This window comes from Rattus rattus, chromosome 2 (genome assembly GCF_011064425.1).
Source record: "Rattus rattus isolate New Zealand chromosome 2, Rrattus_CSIRO_v1, whole genome shotgun sequence".
Classification (NCBI taxonomy): domain Eukaryota; kingdom Metazoa; phylum Chordata; class Mammalia; order Rodentia; family Muridae; genus Rattus; species Rattus rattus.
In genome coordinates this window covers 9,843,170-9,864,740 of record NC_046155.1, presented here as the reverse complement: position 1 = coordinate 9,864,740, position 21,571 = coordinate 9,843,170, and the positions used below count along the sequence as shown (strand labels likewise).

At 52.3% G+C, this 21,571-nt stretch overlaps 1 protein-coding gene and 1 pseudogene across 6 annotated transcripts in view; one reads left to right on the top strand and one right to left on the bottom strand.

Annotated features, from left to right (window-relative positions):
- Positions 1-2,662, bottom strand: part of Syt7 (synaptotagmin 7) — a 62,949-nt gene extending 60,287 nt beyond the window's left edge. For all 6 annotated transcript variants that reach the window (XM_032891597.1, XM_032891599.1, XM_032891601.1 and 3 more), the window contains exon 1: positions 2,324-2,662. In XM_032891597.1, the coding sequence (XP_032747488.1) occupies positions 2,324-2,354 (31 nt within the window). In that variant the 5' untranslated portion in view covers positions 2,355-2,662. The remainder of the gene's footprint in view (positions 1-2,323) is intronic.
- Positions 2,663-2,885: 223 nt separating this feature from the next.
- LOC116891427 overlaps positions 2,886-21,571 on the top strand; it is a 76,386-nt pseudogene continuing 57,700 nt past the window's right edge.

The window sequence follows — 21,571 nt, the reverse complement described above, 5'->3', positions numbered from 1 at the left end:
CCCTCCCCCCTCCCCCCCCTTTTTCCTGTAATAAAGCAACAGTGGGCCACAGGTGTTCCTGAGAGGGGTAGATGAAGAGACCAGGCTGTAAGAGGCACTGGCTCCTGTGGGACCAGAGGGAGATGAGGGACTGGTCTGAGTCACACAGGGGATTAATTTGCATATCTCACTCCTCCCTGGTGCCAGGCAAAGGGGAGTTGTGGGTGGTTAGAAAGGGGGGACATAGGACCCTAGCTGCAGGCAGCAGAGTCTAGGAGACCTTGAATAAGTTGTTAGGAATGGGATTCTGACATGGAACTACGGGATCCTAAGGAGTGGATGGTGACACTAAGGGGCACAGAAGGCCCCAAAGATGCCAGAGGATCAGGATTCCAACATACCCTACCCACACCAACCTATTTTGGTTCCATCAGTCCAGTGCCTACACCAGAAAGAAGAAAACCTTGCCAGCTTCCTTCACAGTCAGAACCACTCTTGCCACAAGCATTGCTGGACCCGACGATTTCAAGGGACAAGATGGGCAAGCAGGAATGGGAAGGTCCAGGGGCTGTCAGACTGTCAGGAGCAGCTATGGAATCCAGGCCCTTTGCCCAGAAGATGCCAAGCACATCAAGTTGGTCTCTGTGGAGAGGGCAGAGGTGCTTGGAGGAGTGGTACATCATGGTGCCAAAGTATTAAAAGGAGAGGAATAGGTGGGTGAAGGCATGGCCCAGGGCCAGTGACCTAATAGCAATGGAGACTGTCCCCACTGCACCCCCTCCCATCCTCACTCCCAAGCTGGGCTCTGATCTTGGCTGATGAGGAGGAAGCAAGCAAGAGGATGCCCCTACCTTTGGCCCAAGTGTAGGAAGCGGGCATTCCCTGGGGAGAAATGTCAGGATAGGTGACCTGGGTTCAGACAGATGATGAAAGGGCCCCTCAAAGGTAATGTCCCTTCAGCCCACACCTAGAGGACATTCAGATAAGGGCATGAAGCTCCAGAGGAGACTGAGTCTCAGAGCCATGTGCTGAGTGAATACAGTGTCTGGCCCCCAGGAGGTCAACCTCAGTGGACCTGGAGTGCCCCTTGGAAGGAAACAGCGAATGTGGATTGGGCATAAATGGGCAAAGCCAGTGTCTAACAGCTTCCTGTGCAGCTTCAAGGACTTGAGTCCCCTACTGTGGAGGGTTTCAGCTTGGCCTTCCTCACACCACCTGCCTCCCCCAGAGGCCCTTGAAGGGGAACCCAGTGACTCTTGTAGGAGTAGGTCTTAGGCTGGAGCCGGGCTGGAACCCGGCTTTGGAGAGCAGCCCAGAAACTGACCCCAGAGGGCAGAAGGTGTGAACTAGCAGAAGTGGGGGTGGGGGCCTCTGCTGGGTCTAGAGGAGTATCCCAGGTGGGAGCTGGAACTGAGGCTGGACAGGAGCTGAAGGAGATCTGTCTACAGGTGGGCATTGCGTGGGGGAGGCGTCAGGAGCCAAGGAGGAAATGGCAGAGCAATTTCCAGAGGAAGGAGGAGAAATTCCTGGCTTGGGCTCTAAGGATGCTCGATGGATGCTAAGCCGACAGTGGGCTCCCAGGCCACTCCCTTTCTGAAAGGCAAAGGGGTGCGGCCCCCTTCCCCCCTTCCCTGGTAGGACTGGAGTGAGTTTGGTGTTCTTTGCGTCCCCCTCCCCAAGCTTAGGAGAACATTGCCTGCCACCCCCATAGTCATCCACTGCTGCGCTTTCTCTTCAGGTACCCCTGCCTCCCCCTTCACTGCTCCTGCGGTTCCCCACCTCCCAGAAGCCTCTATACCCCGCCGCTGCACCAGATTCCCACTTGCCTCCTAGAGCCCTCTCAATTCACAGTTGGCACCGCAGATGACACTCCGCTCCTCTGTGCCCACATCTTGGCCCAAAGCTGCCAAGATCTTCCTTGCCCTGAGATCCCCCAACACTGACATCCCCGGGGCACTGGTGCTGGGGAGCAGGGGGTACCTCTGAGGGCACTGCCCGGCTCCCACGGGGACAGCACCTCCTCGCTCCGCCACACACGTTGTCCTTGGGCTGCTGGGGGTTGGGGGGGGAGGTCTTTGTGGGGACACTGCGAAGTCGGCCCCGGGCATCCAGCCTACAAATGTCCCGACTGCCGGGTGTGAATCTGAGTCTCTGCCACTAGAACCCACGCCCCCGGGGCACAGATGACCCTGGTAGAAAGGGGTGCAATTCGTGCGGCTCCAGCCGACAGCAGCCCCAGGCTGGGGCTCCGAGACGGCGCCCAGGCGCTGCAGCCGTCCTACCCGCCGGTGCGGGGCGCCCCAGCCCGTGCGGGGCGCCCCAGCCCTCGCGGGGCCGCGCTTACCTGGGCTGGCCGCCTCCGGGTCCCGGTACATGGTCCCCTTCGTCGCCGGCTCTCTCTGGGCTCCTCAGAGCCGCCTGCGGCCGCGCGCTTCTCTGCCGCCGCTGCAGGGCATGGGGCCGGGCGACCCCCGGGGGCGGGTCCGAGGGCGGGGGCCGCGCGGGTTGCACGGAGCCGCGGAGCCGGGGGAGCGGGGCCGCCCGCCAGCCCTCCGGCCGCCCGCGGAGCACGCTGCCGCCGCCGCCGAGCCGCGCGGAGCCTCCTCCCTCTGGCCTGCGCGCCGCGTGTGCGCGCCAGGCGTGTGTGGAGTGTGTACGAGGCGGTGTGTGTGTGTGTGTATGTGTGTGTGTGTGTGTGTGTGTGTGTGCGTGTGTGTGTGAGTGAATGTGTGTATGTGTGTGTGTGTGTGTGTGAGAGAAAGAGAGAAAGAGAGAGAGAGAGTGTGTATGTGTATGTGTGTGTGTATGTGTGTGTGTGAGTGCGCGCCCGGGGCACCGCCGGCGCCGCCCGCCCGCCGCGGAGCGCCACGGCCACTGTCACTGATGCGCCCACTGCCGGTCGCGCGATGTACTGCAGCCCTGGACTAGGCGCCGCCGCCCGGAGCCGCCCCGAGGGCACGGCCGCCGCCCCGCGCACCCCAGGCGCTCACAGGGGCCGGCCTGAAAGGGCGGCGGAGCTCCACTGCTATGCTCGTCTAAGCTACGGAGGGCATGACCCATTCGGCCTGTGCGCCACGGGTAGCGGTGGTCTTGCACGCCACAGGGTCGCCCAGCTGGCCACCTCCTCCGAGGTGCCCTCTGACTCCGCTCCGAAAGGCCTGGAGATCCATCCCGGGTTTTCCGCTCGGTGGCCACTCGTGGGCGTTAGCTCTGGACACGGAACAGCGGAGGGCCAGAGAAGAAGGGTTGGTGGGTATCAAAACCAGGAGTGGAGTGTTTTGCCAGAGCTGGGCCTCGGTCTGACGGGCTTGTCTTTTCTAGAGCTGGCCCACTGCAGGAACGGATAGGACTAGAATCTCCATCTTCCGTGGGATACTAGGTATCAAGACCCTTCCCACTTATTTTCAGCTCCAAGAGAAAAGAAAGCAACCATTCAGCCACTATTTATTATTCCTTTCCCGACCCCATTCTCCTGTCCTTTCCCTTGACCCAGTGCACCCCTGATAAGAACGAAAAACCTGCTTCTCCTGCCAACCTTGGTGATATCTTGGTGATATCTCTGTTCAACATTGTCCAAATCGGACGGGCTCTGTTTTTCTCTACAGAATAGAGACTATTTGATTCTGGGGCAGGGAGGAGACTTTAAAGGGCCCATGACCAAAACATGGGGATAAAGTACCACACCACCTTGCACACATCTACACAGGGACTCACTTCCCCGCCCCTAGCACACTCAAGGATACAAACTACCTAGCTCATAAAGAGTAATAGACCCTTCTTACGATGCAGGTGTTGCTGTACCCTGCACTGAAAGGGATGGGTAAGAAGACAGCACAATCTTTGGGGCAGCATTCCTCCTTCCATGCAATTCACAAGTGAACCAGGCTTTCCAACATCGAAGGTTTCTGCTCCCCAAAAGCCACCTATCTGGCTTTATACTGTGTGTATGGCTCATGCCCTGCTATATCTCTACCTCCCACATGGTACAGGCAGCCAGCACCCATGGGGCTGAACCTTTGTTCCAAGTGTCCCTTATTGTGCTTGTGCACGCGCACGCACACACACACCATTTCCTGGAACTCACATAGAACCCCCCTTCACACACACACATACATATTCACCTCCACCCACAGCTTTTTCCGGTTGAGAAATAGATAAGGAATTTCCCCCAGCAAACCTTCTCTAAGACTGTTCTGCTGGAGAACATATTTCCTGGGATTGAATAGTCTAATAAAAACGGAAGTGTGGAAAAGGCACTTGGAGGTTAGGGTCTGTATGTCCCCAGTGGCCAAAAATCTCAGCTCTCAGTCTGTGGTCAAGGGGCTACTCTGTCCCACATTCGCCATGCACCCAGGAATTCAGGAGCTAGCTACAGCCTGCTGTGGGGGTCCAGCAAATCCTAGGAAGTCAAGCTGGGCCTCTAGGGTCTCCAGTTTTTTAGCCATCCCGCTGCTTCTCAAATCCAGCTGCCTCTCTCGGTCTGTGTAAAGAGTGCTTCATCCTGTACCACGCCATCAGTGAGTATGCAGAAAGGGCCTTTCTTCAGGAAGCTACCTGCTCCAGATCCCTCCCACCCTCCTGAGAGAGAGGAAGAGAACCGTATCATTCCTTGACATTGCAACTTAACAGGTCTTTTATTGGGCAGTTGGGAGTTCCCAGTTTCTCAGAGCTAATGAAGAAGACATCAGAGAGATGACCCAAGTTACCTCCTCAGGTGACAAATGGTGAAAATCAAGCCCCTAGAAGGGACCCAGGGAGCCAAATGCAACCCCAGGAGCTGTTTAGGGGTCATGGAGAAATCCTTGGTTTAAATCCCAGACTTTTGCCTTCTGCTCTGCAGGTCCATGGGTAAACCCTTCCATTGGCTTCCACCCCAGGACTTGCAGTCTCTCCCTTAAAGAAATAAAATTCAACTCACTCTCAGTGAGCATGAGATAGCTACTACCCCCAAACCTCCAAGATGGACTGTCCCCCAGACATGCTAGATAAAACCTCATGAGATTGCTTTATGTAAAACCATACTCCAGGGCATTGTGGGCTTTGATTTCTTTCCTTTTTTATTTTTGAATACTGGGAATTGAGCCCAGGACCCTGTGCTTGCTAGGACAGTACTCTGCCACTGAGCTAACTCTTCAACCCTCTAAGACTTTGAAACCACCCCTTACCCCCACCCCTGTCTCAGGCACTTTGTTTAGGGGAAACAGAGGCATTGGAAAGGGGAAGAAATACAGATTCGTGTGGCTCTGCCTTTCACAGCTGTATTTAGCTTGCACAGACACATGTTTTAAGGTCTTGGGTTCTTCGTTTTATATTGAGGATAGCAATTCTTATTTCTTTGATTTCTGTAAGATTAAATGTGCCGATACCGTTAATAATCTGTTTTATTCTTGATATTGATTCCTATTATTGTTGTTCATCCTTAAGAGAGATACTGCATACTATCCATTCTCTCCATTCTTTGCTTGTTGAAGAAATCATTTCAGAAGAAGTCTAACCTCAAACCACTCTGCTACATTTGAGGGCTCCTCTCTCCTGCTGGAGCATGAGAGCCCAGCTGACTGGGAGTCTGTGCCTTCTAAGCACTCACAAGGACTGGGAAGGGGCAGGAAATGGACCTGCACAGAGTTCAGGTTTTTGGGCAGAGGACCCAGGAGACTGAATTACTCCCCCCTTGCCCTCTGGCCCTGACTCTTAGAAGAGGTCCTGGGCCTCTGGAGAGGGACCTTCAGGAGATGCCCTCTTCTTCCATGATGCTGGAGGCCCCTGTGTCCTGGGTTCCATGACGTGGCAGGAAGCATTCACAGCACCTGATTCTCCGAGGACTGGCTTGCTGCATGCCTTGGACCCCTTAGGCCTGTTTCCCATCTGGTGCAGTCATTGAAATCAGGTGTCCTGGGTCAGCTGCAGGCTGGGAGTAGGAGCAGGGAGGGACATTCTGTCCCTCCGGAGCAGATGCCAGGCTTCCACTCTCCCAAACAGGGCCCCCGAGGCCACCTGGCTGTGTTGCTAGGCCACGACATGGAGGCAGGGCTCCTGGGTCCACCAGCTTCTTCCCTGACATAATCTCTATTCTGCTGCCTCCCCACAGCTCCTGTCCCCTTACCCCCACCTACCAGGCTACAGGATGAATTATTAATAAAAAATGCTGAGGAAGCTGTTTGTGTGTGCATGTGACAGAACAAACACATCTCTCTCCTTGTCACAATCTATGTGGCAACAGACTCAGATAGTGCAGAAGCCTGATCCAGAAGTGACAGGCAGAGACCAGCTAGCACAGCCACATCAAAGCCTAAACAATGCTAGGCCAGTAGCAAACATTTGTCCCACAACCCTGTCCCCTCCACCCCCTGCTAACCCCTTCCTGCTCTGCAGAGGCCCAGAGTCTGGATTTGATAAAAGCATAGAATTAACATGCAACCCAGGTGTGGTGTTGCTTGCCTGTAATCCTAGCACTTAGAAGGTTGAGGCAGGAGGGTCAGTAGTTCAAGTTTAGCCGGAGCTAAAAAAAAAGATCTTAAAACAATAAACAGATACCATTGCCCTGAAGGAACAGGGCAGCAAGGACCTAGAAGGTGGTGGCAGCTATCACCGTGCCTGTCTCATCGTAGGGAGATGTGATCAGTACTTTTGGATTTCATGCCCCGCCCTGTGGCTCTCCTGCTTTGGAAGCCGAGTCCTAAAGTCAGAGAGTTCATGTTGCAGTATTAAGAGTAGAATTCTAGGGGTTGGGGATTTAGCTCAGTGGTAGAGCGCTTGCCTAGCAAGCGCAAGGCCCTGGGTGCGGTCCCCAGCTCCGGAAAAAAAAGAAAAAAAAAACAAAAACAACAACAACAACAACAAAAGAGTAGAATTCTAGTCCTGTGCTCTCCTCCTGCCTCTGTTTCTCAGCTGTTGGTCATTGGTCACTTGCTCGCTATCTCTGGGCCTCAGTTTCCCCACCCGTATAGTAGGGCTAAAATACTCCTGCAAAGATGTCAAAATACCTTGGAGAGATGGCAAGGTGTCTTTCCAGGTTCCGTGGGGGCGACCCCAAAGCATCAAGAACCCTGATCCAGGCTGATCTTTTTATAGCTACAGGCCCTCAAGAATCCTCAAGGCTCTACTGCAGGTCCAGACGCATTCGCATGCCTCCATATCATCTGTCCTTTTAAAAACATTTATTGTGTGTGTGTGTGTGTGTGTGTGTGTGTGTGTGTGTGTGTGTGTGGTGTGTGGGGTGTGTGGGGTGTGGGGGTGTGGGGGGTGGGGTGTATGTGTGTGTGTGTGTGTGTGTGTGTGTGTGTGTGTGTGTGTGTGTGTGTGTGTGTGTGTGTGTGTACATGTCATAGCTTGTTCTCTCCTTCCACTCTCCGAGTTCTCAGGACCAAACTCAGATCACAGGGTTTGGCGGCTGGTGCCTTACCTGTCAAGCCATCTCATGTGCCGGTCTCTCTTTTCTCTGTGGTCCTCTTGATGGCTATCCATGCTCGACTCAGCTCTTGTAACATTTGCCCCCAAAGCTGAAAGTAGGTGTCCTTCTTCTAGTCAACCCTTCTAGGGACCCTTAGTCAGAAGCTTGTGTTGGGCCTCTGTGTTGACTTTTGGGCTGCTCCAGACCCTTGAGACAGAGGTTCCTTGAACCTCTTTAGCTTGCTAATGTCAAATTCAATAATCCGAATTAGGATCCTCAATTTTTCTGTGCCCTAAGGATGCTATTTTACCATCTTGATAGTGTCCTTAGGTCTTTTTGGGAAAAAAAATGCAGGCACAAATAATATTTTGCTTATCAGTAAGTGTGTGGTCTAAAGTTTCCAGTAAAAAATCCCTTGTTCTGAAGCTTCCCAAGATGGTTTCCAACAGTCTCAACCCAGTTCTTTGCACTCCTTGCCTTCCCCATGATCACTCTGGGTCATGAGAGAGGTGGGCTAGGGGAATCTATTCCTAAAGTGTTTCCCTCCAGTCTTTGTGGCTTCTCCCTTCAGCGATGTGTGCTGGAGCCAGGCTGTCTGCAGCTCGGACTGATGTTTTAATCCTTCTTGGAACCCATTGAACCGGCTTCACCTGCCTTTCAAGGTATTTAAAGGTTCTTTGACCAAATGCTTTTTGATCCTCATTGATGGGAACCAAGCAGAGGCTCCTTCGCCAGCTCCCCCACTCCCCCTATGTGATTAGTCTCTAAGAGCTCTTTTTGATATTGCAGAAACCGTCTGTGGTTTGTTCAAAGCCCTTGCTCTTGCCACTGCCTCCCTCAGAGAACCAAGCTGGTCAGCTCCAGCCTCCAGCGCCCATCCCCAGTGATGGCCTAGTTAGCAGGGTCCTCCCAGTATCAAACTCCCAGCTGGACTGTTTTGGGACCTCATCCCTAGTCTAGTTGACAGAGAATCAAGTCCTGCTCCTTTCAGGGAGCTTCCTCGGGTCTGGATAGGAATGAGTGAGAGACCACAGGGCCCATGGAGTCTGTGGACCCATTTTCAGGGCCTGGTTAGTGAGATATCTTAGCTTGATGCCAAAGGAGGAAACGGAGGCTCTCAGTCCCAGATTCAGGGTTCCATGTGTGAGGGGACAGAAACTAGAACATACTACCCAGCCATGTCCCCCAACCCCTTCAAGGCAGCATTTAGTGTATCTCAGGTTGTACCTCCAACAGGCTACATAGTCAAGGACTAGCCAGAACTTCTGATCCTTCTGCCTCTATCATTCCAAGCCTGATGGAACAAGCCCTTCCAAGCCAGGTTTATGTAATGCTGGGGTTGGAACCCAGGGCTTTATATATGCTCGGCAAACACTTTAACTGCAGACATTCCCAACCCTAGCCCAAGATCTCCATGCTCCCGGAGTGGGTAATTCCCAATCTCCAAAGTCCCTCTGGGCTGAGCTCAGATCCAGAATTGGAGGGTCCAGGGTTGGGGAGAGAAATTAGGTTCCTTCACTCCTAATAATGGAGAGCTTATAATGGCCCAGCGTGGGGCCCTGGACTGCCATCTCTCAACCGGAACCCAGAGAGGGGGTTCCTTGTCTCCCTCCACCCTGGACCAACCCGGTGTTGGAATGCGGCTAGTGTCCTGACAGGCAGGAACTCAAAAAGATGTGCGCGAAGGGGACGCGAAGGGGAGCGTGGCGGAGCCTTGGTGAGCTGACAAATATTTCGGACTAGAGAGGACAGGACGAAGGACCTTGCCCTCCCTGGAGGAGGAGACCCAACCACAGAGCCAGTAAGGATCACATGCTGGAAAGTGCTCACCCTCGGCCCAAGGCCCACCTCAGCTGTTACTGAAGTTGAAGATCTGCAGTGGGTGTGAGGGTCCTTCAGATCACATGATTATCCACGAGGGGAGCCCTGCTATCCTGGAACTGCCCTCCCTAGCTTTGGGCTTAGGATGAGTTCCAGCACCCGGTTAGTGTAAATCACTAGACCCCCCTCCTTCACTGAGGGCTCCAGAGAGGCTGCTGGGCACATTGGCTGGGCCAGACCCAGCGCTAGAACCCCGTCCCGGCAACTGTGATAATCATAATAGCAGCAGCCAGCATTTATTGAGCTCTGAGGGCTTGCCTGGCCCGAGTGCCAAATGCATAACACACATTATCCCACTTAATAGTCACAGCAACCAACATAGAAACCATCCCGTGGTTATCCCCTTAGGAAGGTGAGGAGGCTGAGCCTCCGAGGTCGTGCCTCCCCCTCCCGCGCTGCTCCGCTGCTCTGCAAGGTCGCAGCCCCGAAAGAGGAGATAAGAGAGCCTGTCACCTGAGTGGACTGTGCTGCCTGGGAAGCTTTGGAGGTGAAATTGGGCAGGTAAAGGGGCAGCCCTTCAGCCACCTGTGTCCTGCCCACAGAGGTGGGGGAGGAGCAGAGGCCCCCAGCGGTGTGGGAAGAGGGAAAAGAAAGGGTTCTATCGCTGGCTTCTTGGCTGCTCTAATTTCTCCAGGTCCCTGTCTTCCTGCTCCCATCCCCCCAACTGTGGGTGGCCCCCAAGGCTGTCTTCAGCCTTCATCTTCCTTGCTTTTCTCCTTGTGATCTCATTCACTCCCACAGCTTCAGCTTCTGCTTCAGCCCAGCTTCCAGCCCTGTCTCTGGAGCCCTGACCTCCCTCCTGAGCCTGGCATCTGCATTCTTAATGAAGCATCTCCACCCAGGTGGAGTGAACTCATTCCTTTCCCCGGGGAAGCAGCCCCCATTAGATCACAAGGCCGCCCACCCCAGAAGGCCTCATTAACTCTCCCAAGCCCCAGATCGGGTTCCCAGATCCTCTTGGAACTCTTTCCCTCATCCAGTCAGCCTCTTAGCTCTGCAGTGCTCCTCACATCCTGTCTCTGACTCTGCAGCCACCTCCCCAAGTCACATTCACAGCCTCTCACCCCGTACCTCAGGCATGGCTCCTGACCTGTCCCGCCCTCCCCATCCTTTTCCAGTGTGACTTTCTGACCAAGAACAGGCCTCTTGTTCGACAGCTCCTGGGGGTCTTCAATGGCTCCCTACTACCAGTGACATTAGTTATGCGGAGCTTTGTGAGATGCCCCAAGAGGCATCTGTTCCGGTATGGCTTCTATATCCTGTCCCCTTGCTGGCTCAGTGCCCCACGCTTAGCTAAAAAATCTTTCTGAGTTTCCACCAATAAGTTCCCATTCTTTAAGGCCTGTTGAACAATCCATTTCTTGTCCCTGATTGCCTTAGAGTTTCTTCTGAAGCTCAAACGTATGCCCTATAATAGGATTCGGTATCTTTTTCTCTCTTTCTCTCTTTCTGTCCATCTTTCTTTCTTTCTTTCTTTCTTTCTTCCTTTCTGTCTGTCTGTCTGTCTGTCTGTCTGTCTCTCTCTCTCTCTCTCTCTCTCTCTCTCTCTCTCCCCCTTCCTCTTTGTTTTTTATTTGTTTGTTTTCTTTGACAGGGTTTCTCTGCATACCTCTGGCTCTCCTGGAACTGGACCTGTAGACCAGGTTGGAACTCAGAGAGAATCTCAAGTCTCTACCTCTCAAGTGCTGGGATTAAAGGCCTGAGGCACCACTGCCTGGATTAGTTAGCGTCTTTCAACCCTAGAGTGCACAGGAGATCTTCTACTATTTAATTTCTTTATTTTAGTTCTTGAGAAAGGGTCAACTCAGGCTGACCTTGTGTTCCCCCCTCCCTGTTTCTCCACCCTCCCCTCTCCACCTCTAGGCACTGTGAGTACAGCCAGGCACCACCATACCTGACAGTGGGAACACTTTAAATGCAAGAATTTCTTACTACTATCCATCCTCATGTTTATCGATCCATCCAACAAACATGGGTTGAGTGGCTACTTTATGCTAAGCATTGGATACAAAGAAGCCCAACTCTGGGCTTCCTCTAGGTTCCAGGTATGCACTGGAATTGGCTCCATGGCAGAGGGATGCCCGAGTACACTCAGTTTGATAGCCCTGCCTTACCTATGCCTTTCCATCCATTAGCTACCGGCAATGCCAGACTTCAGTGACGGTATGCAGCTGACGTAAGACCAAGTCCTACCGTCCAGGATGAACAGTGCAGTGTGCACAATTGCAGGTATGAGTCAAGTTCTCTTGGGTGAGAGAAAACAATACAATGACCTTAGCCCTGGGGACATGCAAAAGCTTCAAAAATGCCCACTGTGTTGCATTAAACATGAGTCTCAGAAATCTTTGCTGAATTATGTTGATTTGAGGAAGAAAGAAAACATACATGAGACTCAAGAGAAGGCTATGGGGGGCGGGGCATTTTTTACATCTGCACAAAGTAGCCCTGCCATTTGCTGCAGAGGGAGAGGTGAGCTCATGGACATATACTATTCTGAACCCTCAAGAAGAGAGCTGGGCTGGAGAGATGGCTCAGAGGTTAAGAGCACTTGGCTGCTCTTCCAGAGGTTCTGAGTTCAATTCTCACAACCACATGGTAGCTCAGAACCATCTATTATGGGACCAAATACCCTGATCTGGTGTGTCTGAAGACAGCTACAGTGTACTTGTATGCATATAATAAATAAATAAATCTTTAAAATAAAAAAGAAAGCTAAATAAATGTACTGGTGATTCGTCTGTTCCCAGCAGACCAGGTAAGTCCTTCTGTTTATGAAACTTCAGTTTCCCCCAACTCTGAGAAAGTCAGCCAGGTCCTGTGGTAGTTCACTTCTCTTGCTGGACTTCAGTTTCTCTCTCTGCCTGCAGTGTAAAGACAAGAGAAGGTGTGGCCCTGAGGCTCTCTGGTCCTGCTGGTAACATACTATCAGGGACAGTATCTGCCCAGGACATATGCTCTCTGTTTTGTCCTCCTTGCCACACCCTGGGCTGAGCTGAGCTGTCCACATAGTGTCACCAAGGTCACCTCCTGACTTATTTGTTCATATTTTTCTGCTCAATCAAGGTCATGGGCTTTGTTTTGTTTTGTCTTTTAAACCTGTGAGTAACCTTGTAAACCTTGGCGGAGAATGGGCTTAGAGGTTTTTCTTTCTTTTATTTTTCTTTTTTTCTGTATGTATGTCTCTATTCATGTGTATATAGCTACATATGTGCTTGGATATGTGTACACAGGTGTGCATGCATGTGGGAGGCAGAAGTCAATGTCTCCCAGAATTGTTCTCCACCTTAGTTTTTGAGACAGGGTCTCTCACTAAATGCAGAGCTTGCCCATTGGACTAGACTGTCTAGCCAGCAAACCTTGGAGATTACTCAGCCCTGAGATTACAAACGTGCGCTTCTGTGCAGAGATATTGATGTGGATGCTGGGGTCTAAATAGGTCCTCATGCTTACACAGTAATAGTAAGTGACTTTACTAACCAAGCCATCTCCTTAACTCCTTAGAGCCTGTTTTCTAGAAAAGCCCTTTCATAGACCCTTCCCTTCTGTCCCTAGTCCATGGTATGGTTCCCCTGGGGCTTTCTTACCCCAATCCACACAGTTTTGGAGTAACAAATCCCCAGGTGAAAGGGTGGGGACCACAGCAGGAGAGAAGCTCCCTCTAGAGGAACACTGTGTACCCTCAAAGATGGGTCTCTTCCCTTCCCTTGGTCAGTGCATTGTCACCTCCTGACCCTGTAAAGAAGACATTGGCCTTCCTGACAGTGTCCCTTCCTGACCTCCTTTCCTGATGCTGTGTTATTTGTTACTTTTGTTTCACTCTGACCGGATACTGAGCAGAGGCAACTGTGGAGAAGGAAGGTTTATTTTGGCTCATGGTTTCAGGGACTTTCAGTGGATCAGAGCCAGGAAGCCTCGGCTGCGGAACAACCCTGGCTGCAGCAGCAGGAGTGTGAGAGACTGTTCACATGGCGGTGGGTAAGAGCAGCTAGAACTAGGAACCAGGCTCACAGACCTACTTCTTCCCGCTAGGTCCCACAGTCTAAAGACTTTACAGTCCTCAAAATTAAATCATCAGCTGGGGAATGAGCACTTAAAATGAGCCTGTGGAGGGCTTCTCAGATTCAAATGTTTAGAAGTGATAAATTCCCCCACATAGTTTCCCTCAGTTCACAACATCCCATTGCCATTGTGATCAGCCCTCCTCCTCTGCCCTCCTCCTCTGCCCTCCTCCCCTGCCCTCCTCCTCTGCCCTCCTCCCCTGCCCTCCTCTCCTGCCCTCATCCTCTGCCCTCATCCCCTGCCCTCCTCTCCTGCCCTCCTCCCCTGCCCTCCTCCTCTGCCCTCCTCCCCTGCCCTCCTCCCTCTCTGCCCTCATCCCCTGCCCCTCCTCCCTGCCCTCCTCCCCTGTCCCTCCTCCCCTGCCCTCATCCTCTGCCCTCCTCCCCTGCCCTCCTCCCTGCCTTCATCCCCTGCCCTCCTCCCCCCCTCCTCCCCTGTCCTCCTCCCCTGCCCCTCATCCTCTGCCCTCCTCCCCTGCCCTCCTCCCCTGTCCTCCTCCCCTGCCCCTCATCCTCTGCCCCTCCTCCCTGCCCCTCCTCCCCTGCCCTCCTCCCCCTGCCCTCATCCCTCTGCCCTCCTCCCCTGCCCTCCTCCCCTGCCCTCCTCCCCTGCCCTCCTCCCTGCCCTCCTCCCCTGCCCTCCTCCCCTGCCCTCCTCCCCTGCCCTCCTCCACTGCCCTCCTCCACTGCCCTTCCAAGAGGCTTCTTGCTCCATAGTCCCTACTCAGCCTTCAATCCAGCCTCTCTTTCTCTATGGTCACCTATGGCATCAAAGCATCAGGTCAGAGCCCTTCCATGGATGTCCTTTGACTTTGAGCAAAAGCTCAGATTCTCTTTTTCACCTAGTCTTTGCAGGATTGCCAAAGAGGGCTGAGGATATAGATCAACTGGTCGAGTGCTTGCTTAGCATATAAGAAGCCCTGAGTTTAATTCCCAGGACCATATAAGCCAGCTGTAGTAATGCACACCTTTACAGGTAATCCTAGCACTCAGGAGGTTAAGGCAGGAGGATCGGATGTTCAAGGTCATCCTCAGCTACAAAAAGAGCTCAAGGTCACCCTGTTCTATATAAGAGACTGTCTAAAAAAAAAAAAAAGCTGCCAAAGAGTGATGGGGAGCGCACTCAGACAGAGGGTATAAAGGCAAAGGTGCGTACTGTGATGGCGCCTGGGTGGGAGAGTCGGAAACCTGATAGGACAGGAGCCTGGGGTGGGCATGAGGGCATCTCAGGCACACCTGCCATGTTCAGAGTTCTCCTACTGAGGATGCAGCAGGGCCTGAAATAAAGATATCTGCCCTTGGAAAGCCGACACCCTAGCCAGCAGGGGAGACAGCAAGCAGCACTAAGCATGAGAATACAGAGTAAGTTAGAAGACAGCACTGTGGGAATAGGAGGTGGCCATAGCAGGATTCACCAGGGGGACGTGCATGTCGCCTTGGAAAAGGGTCATGCCAACAGACTTGAGGGAAGGGAGAGATTTGGCCCTGTGTCCCTGTGTGTAATAGTGGGTCGGACGATAGAGAGTAGCCAGGAAAGATCTTAAGGTGGGAGCATGCCTGGGGTATTAGAGTGTCAGCAGGGATACTGGTGGGAGCATGCCTGGGGTATTAGAGTGTCAGCAGGGATACTGGTGGGAGCATGCCTGGGGTATTAGAGTGTCAGCAGGGTTATACATGCCTCGGGTGAGTGTCAGCAGCATGCCTGGGGTATTAGAGTGTCAGCAGGGTTAGCTGGTGGGAGCATGCCTGGGGTATTAGAGTGTCAGAGGGATACTGGTGGGAGCATGCCTGGGGTATTAGAGTGTCAGCAGGGATACTGGTGGGAGCATGCCTGGGGTATTAGAGTGTCAGCAGGGATACTGGTGGGAGCATGCCTGGGGTATTAGAGTGTCAGCAGGGTTACTGGTGGGAGCATGCCTCGGGTATTAGAGTGTCAGAGGGATACTGGTGGGAGCATGCCTGGGGTATTAGAGTGTCAGCAGGGTTACTGGTGGGAGCATGCCTCGGGTATTAGAGTGTCAGAGGGATACTGGTGGGAGCATGTCTGGGGTATTAGAGTGTCAGCAGGGTTACTGGTGGGAGCATGCCTGGGGTATTAGAGTGTCAGCAGGGTTAGGGGTGGGAGCATGCCTGGGGCATTAGAGTGTCAGAGGGATACTGGTGGGAGGTGCCTGGGGTATTAGACTGTCAGCAGGGTTACTGGTGGGAGCATGCCTGGGGTATTAGAGTGTCAGAGGGATACTGGTGGGAGCATGTCTGGGGCATTAGAGTGTCAGAGGGATACTGGTGGGAGGTGCCTGGGGTATTAGGCTGTCAGCAGGGTTACTGGTGGGAGCATGCCTCGGGTATTAGACTGTCAGCAGGGATACTGGTGGGAGCATGTCTGGAGTATTAGAGTGTCAGCAGGGTTACTGGTGGGCTGGAGAGGGGAGAGAAAGGGAGAAGGGGTGAGAAGGATGCCTCACAGCAAAGACTCTGGAGGCAGAAGGCCCTGAGTGCTCTGTGAAGGGCAAGTACAAGTGAGAGATAGCTTCCAAGGTGGCAGAGCCTCTGTGGCTGTGGAGAGGAGTTGGGCAAGCAGAGGGAGGCGAGGTGGATGCTGTTGCGATAATCCAGGCGAGAAATGACGGTGGTTGGATGCCATGGGGGAGGTGGATCTATTTTGAAGGCAGAACCAAAAGGATTTCCTGATGGATTGGATGTGAGTTGTGACAAAAAAGGAGGAGGTGAGGCAGCCAGCAGGGTTTGGCCTGAGTGATGGCAGGGTGGGATTGCCAGTGGATGACTTGGGAGATTTTCATTCCAGCTACCCTCCTTCCCAAGCCTTTCTCAGATCGCCCACCGCCAAGGGAGCTTTTTAGACTTTCCCCCCAGTTGTTCCTCCCTATGGAATTTTAATTCCAAACTTACCATAAGTTAATATACTTTGAGAAATCCCAAACCATTGCACTATATAAGATGATTTTCGTCCTCCAAGAATCAACTTTTGTATCTGTTTCTCTGTCTCTGATTCTCTCTCTCTCTCTCTCTCTCTCTCTCTCTCTCTCTCTCTCTCTGTGTGTGTGTGTGTGTGTGTGTGTGTGTGTGTGTGTGTGTGTGTGTGTGTTTTCCCTGAAGGATGTATATATAATGGGTCAAGTAGAAGAAGGGAGAACCAAGATCAGCTTTGCCTGTGTTGGGTCAGAGTTCTCCAGTACAGAGATCACAAATGGATGAGTGGATACTTGAGGTCCAAGGCTGGAAATGAGGATTTGGAGTCATCAGTGTATAGATGCTGTTTAAAGCCAGGAGAGTGCATGAGCTTGTCGGGGGAGTAAACGAAGAGAGAGACCAAGATCAAAGGCTGAGCTTGGAGTGTCCAGTGTTATCTGAGGGGAGGGAGAAAAGCTGCATAGAAGTTGAAAGGAACAACCAGAGATGCAGAGAAAAAGGGAAGGGAGGGAAGGGAAGGGAGGGGAAGTAAGGGGAGGGGAGGGGAGGGAGAGTTGGGGAGGGAAACTGATGACTCCTGGGAGCATAGTGGAAATCATGCTCCTACGAGCAGGGACTGTCAAAGGCTTCCAGAAAGCCGGTGTAGGAAGCTTGCAAACTGATCATTGGTAGAGCCCTGTGGGGGCCGTTGGACATCTTCATGACACGATCTTTGATAGAGGAAACTAGCAGGAGGTTTTGTGGAGAGAAGGCACGCAGTGCACAGTAGCTGGGAGAGGGAGAGAGAGAGGGTAAGCCAGGATACAGGGTGTTGAGTGAGATGGGAGGAAAGTACCAGGTTCGTGTGTGGAGAGATAATCAGTGCAGAGGGAATGGCTGGGGGTGCAGTGACATGGGCAGGATGTTCCTGAACAGAGCAGAAGGTGTGGGTTCAGAGTCTCAGTGGCTGGAAGCGTGGGCAGTCATAGGCAGGGTGTGATGGGATATACTGGAAGGTGCAGATACTCGTGAGGAGGAACGCACCCATGCAAACCTGGAGGTGCTTCTGATCCGATTGCCTTTAATCCTGGGAAGTAAAGTCAACCTCTGAATGAGGTCTGGAAGGGCAGAGGAGGCCAGCCATGGTGAGGGCATGGATGAAGGGATCAATGCCCTGAGCCTTCCAAGCTTCTCATTCCAAGACCAGGCTGCTCATCTCCAAGTCTCGAGCTCCCTGACCCTGCTGAACTTTAACTGTGTTGGACTTCAGGGAAAGGAGAAGTTAAATTAGGTGCCACTCTTCAGATACTGTCCGCCTTGTTTGTGGAGAGCCTGGTGCTTGCTGAGGAGGCTAAACTGGCTGATGATCAAGCCCACCGGCCTCTACCTCCCCAACACAGGGACTACACGTGCTTTCTACCACATCAGGCTTTTTGTGAAGCTACTGAGGATCGAACTTGGGTCCTTGCACCTGTCTGGCAAGGACCGACTGACTGAGTCAGTTCTCCAGACCCGAGATTTAAGTTCTGAAAAGGTTCATTCCTGTGACTACACCAGAAGATGACCCTTGTCTTTTACATCCTAGTGACTGGCAAGGCTGTGTCACAAGCAGCCAGTGTTGGAAGGAATCCGGACCTTTTTTTGTTTTTTCTAATGCCCTGTGTCTTCCAGTCTGGGAATCAGGAGCAGAGGAAGGAGCCAGTACCATGGTGTTGGTGTTTTGTACCTGCTACCTATGGAGAGGATGGAGAATGGAGGAGCACGGGGTAGGTTTGTTCTTTGTCCCTAGATGCCAAGAACAAAGAGGGTCATGTCATTTCTGTGCCCCAACTGAGGGGGGGACTTCGATTCCCTGAGCCCCAGCACTCTACTTCACTGTGAGAGTTGAAAAGCACTCAGTTAGGTGTGGATCCTGGGGACAGACCCACCAGTAAGCTCAGAACAAAGGATAGGGCCACACTGGTCACTTCCAAAAGAGCTCATAGGATCAAGGAGATGAAGCCTTTCCCCCAGACCCCACCCTTGGACTTCCTCCCCAGCCTGGCCCTTCCTGTTTGCCTCCCTGCCCTTCACCTCCCCACCCTGGGACATTTCCTCCATGGGTTCAGCATAGGTGTGGCATTCTCTCTTAAGAGCCTAGAGTGACTTTAATGAAGGTGTGTCCATATATATATACATATACATATATATATCATGCAGTTATATGTGTATATGCGTGTGTTTATGAATACGTGTGTGTCTGTGTGTACATCTGTGTGTATGTGTGTATGTGATTTATGCATATATGTGTATGCATGAGTGTGCATGTAGGGGCAAGATGATCAAAGAAGACTGTGTTCTAGCTCCCTGACCATAAAAAGACTTCAGCGAACAGCCCTGGGAGGGGCCTCAGGGTCCTGCCTCGCTACCTGCTGAGCACACTTGCAGAGCAGGGCCATTTGCTCCCAGCAGTTCACTCTCTACCTCCCACAACCTGGAAGTAGCAATAAAGCCTTTTCACAGGGGCCTTCAGGGAGCAAGTACTAATGGGTCAGAATAGGTTCCGTGGCCTAGGAGAACAGCCGCAATGTTCCCTCTGCTTCCAAAGGCCTAGTGGGGGGCTGGGCAGGAGCTGCTAAGTGCCAGGTGGTGGGAAGGCTTAAGTGAGGTGGTACAGACAGAGTGCCCAGCACAGCCCTCGCCCTGCTCCTCACCTCTTAATGAACAGCGACTCAGGTCTCAGCAGAGGGTGGCTCCTGCACTAATGCCCAACTGCCCAGGTCACTTCATGTTCTGCAAGCAGACAGCCTAATGGAGAGCTGCTTCTCAGGTGCCCTTGGCTGCTCTCTCTGCCCTCCTCCCCAAGAAAGCTGTAGCAGTGGGTCTAGGAGCAATCCACAAGCTGAGGTCTTTGGGCAGCACCCAGCCATGCCTACTCTGCTTGCAGTGTGAGGCAAACCAAACAGGAAGACAGGGGGCCAGCCTAGAAATGTGCAGCCATCATTCCTAGCCAGCCTGCTGACGCTTTGTCTTCCTTCTCTCAGACAACTGAGATAAAGGAAGTCACGTAAGGGCGCTCGCTCAGGGCGTCCAGCCATGAGCAGAGTAGGGTAGGGTGACAATGACCCCTCCTCTTACTGAGGACCTACTGTGTTCCCGGCAATGTTCTAGATGTCAGGAAGAGTGCTGAATGAAAAGCTTACCTTAGAACCCATACTGCTGAATTCGGTCGCTGTCGCTGCCATTCCCAGTTTACAGATGAGGAAACCAAGGCTCGGGAGATGAACACACCTAAGGAACAATTCGGGCTCTTAGCATAAGGGTTCAAACCCTGGCATGTCAGACTCTATCTACAGCCTCGCTTCTTAACCCCTGGGAATCAAAAAGCAGGCATGAATCACTCAGTAAGTAGCCTTTGCTCAGTTTTCTGCATGTGTAGGGTCCAGGCGTTTTTTTGTAACACTGCAAGTCTGGGCTGTTGACAGGCCTGGAAATCTGGCTCCCTGAAACACATGGCCAAGAATTAACTTCTTGCCACCGAAGACAGGCAGGTGGCCCATGAGTCCAGCCTTGCAGAGAAATAGAAATTTGGCCCTTGACCTTTGGAGAGCATCCTGGTCTGGCTTTGCAACCACCCTTCAGGCCTCTTCACGTGGGTTGTCTAAGACCATTGGAAAACACAAATATTTGCATTATGATTCATTACAGTAGCAAAATGACAGTTATAAAGTAGCAATGGAAATAATTTTATGGTTGGAGTCACCACGCCATGAGGAACTGGATTAGCCTTAGGAAGGTTGAGAACCACTGCTCTAAGGCACTGAGTTTTATTTCCAACACCAGTCTCAGACCCAGAGTGAATTTGAAGGCCTGATCTCTAATCTGCACTCTGCCGTTGCTACCTTGATGGATGGAAGGCTCCTGCCCCTCTTTTGGGTCTCTATTTTTACAATTATGGGATTTATTTACCACCCCCCCCCAGTTCCCTCAGCCCTGTTGACTAACTGTAGAAATGTGTTGAGCCCTACATAAGAACGCACTCAAGTTGAGTGTCTCCTATCACAAACTCTACTCCGTCCTGTGCTATCTCCCTATGAATGATGAAGTGTGGTGGCTTGAATAAGGATGGCCCCCCCTAGGCTCATATTTGCAAGTGCTTAGTCACTAGGGAGTGGCACTGTTAGAAGGGATTAGAAAGATGTGGCCTTGTTGGAGGAACTGTATCACTGGGGGTGAGGTTTCAAGGCTCACCAGGCCCAGCGTCTCTCTCTGCCTAAGGATCAGTGTGTAGAGCTCCCAGCTACTGCTCTGGCACCTGCCTGCTTGCCACCATGGTGATAACGGACAGAACCTCTGAAACTGTAAGCCAGCCCCCAGTTAGATGCTTTCTTTCACAGAGTTACCTTGGTCACTGTGGGTTTTTCACAGCAGTAAAACGGTGACTAGGACAGGAAGGGGGAAGAATAACACTGCTCGCCCAGTCCTGGTGTCTCCTTTACCCATCTGTTCCCTCAAGGTTTTGCATCCTTAGTCCTTTCCCACTGTGCAGGGGGAGACCAGAGGTGTGGAAAAAGATAAACTGGACCACACAGAATCATGGCAGGTTGGGCTGGGTAGTGGTAAGGACTCTTGGAAGAACATGCTTGGCTGGAAAGACATTTCTCATCAAAATCATGCCTACCAGGTAATGGTAAGACCATTTCTTCATTTCTTTATTAAAAAAAGAATCCCTGTCTAACATGACTGAGAGAAAAGCTCCCAAGAAGGAAGTTCAGACAGGGGTCTGCAACTTGGTCTCTGCTTGACCTCCTCTATACTAGCCTGCTGCAGACCATGCCCAAACCAGGCTGCTACTCCAGGCTGGGAGAGAAATGCTAGCTGGACTTCCTCTATTCCAGGTCAATCGCAATATTAAGATGTATTTGTGTGCATGTGTGTGTTCGCACATATGTGTCCCATGCCCTGCCCTATATAACAGAGTGGGCCAATCATAATTCAGAACAGAGAAGTGGAAGGCTGAACCCTGAGGTATGTGCCAAGTCACAAGCCGCCTGGGGGTCCCTGAACTCCTCGAGTTTGGGATGTTCACTCGATGATAGCAGATCAACTCTTCTCACAGATGGGGAAGAGTCAGAGAGGGGCGAAGAGGGGTTGGAGAGATAGTTCAGTGGTAAACAGCAGGGGACCCCAGTTTGGTTTCCAGCACCCCCATCCAACAACTCACAACTGCTTATAACTCTAGCTCCAAGGGAATCCAACACCCTGTATTGGGCTCTACAGGTACCTACGTACACACATGTGTAGACACACACACACTAAAAATAAAATAAAATACATACTTTGAGAGAGAGAGAGAGAGAGAGAGAGAGAGAGA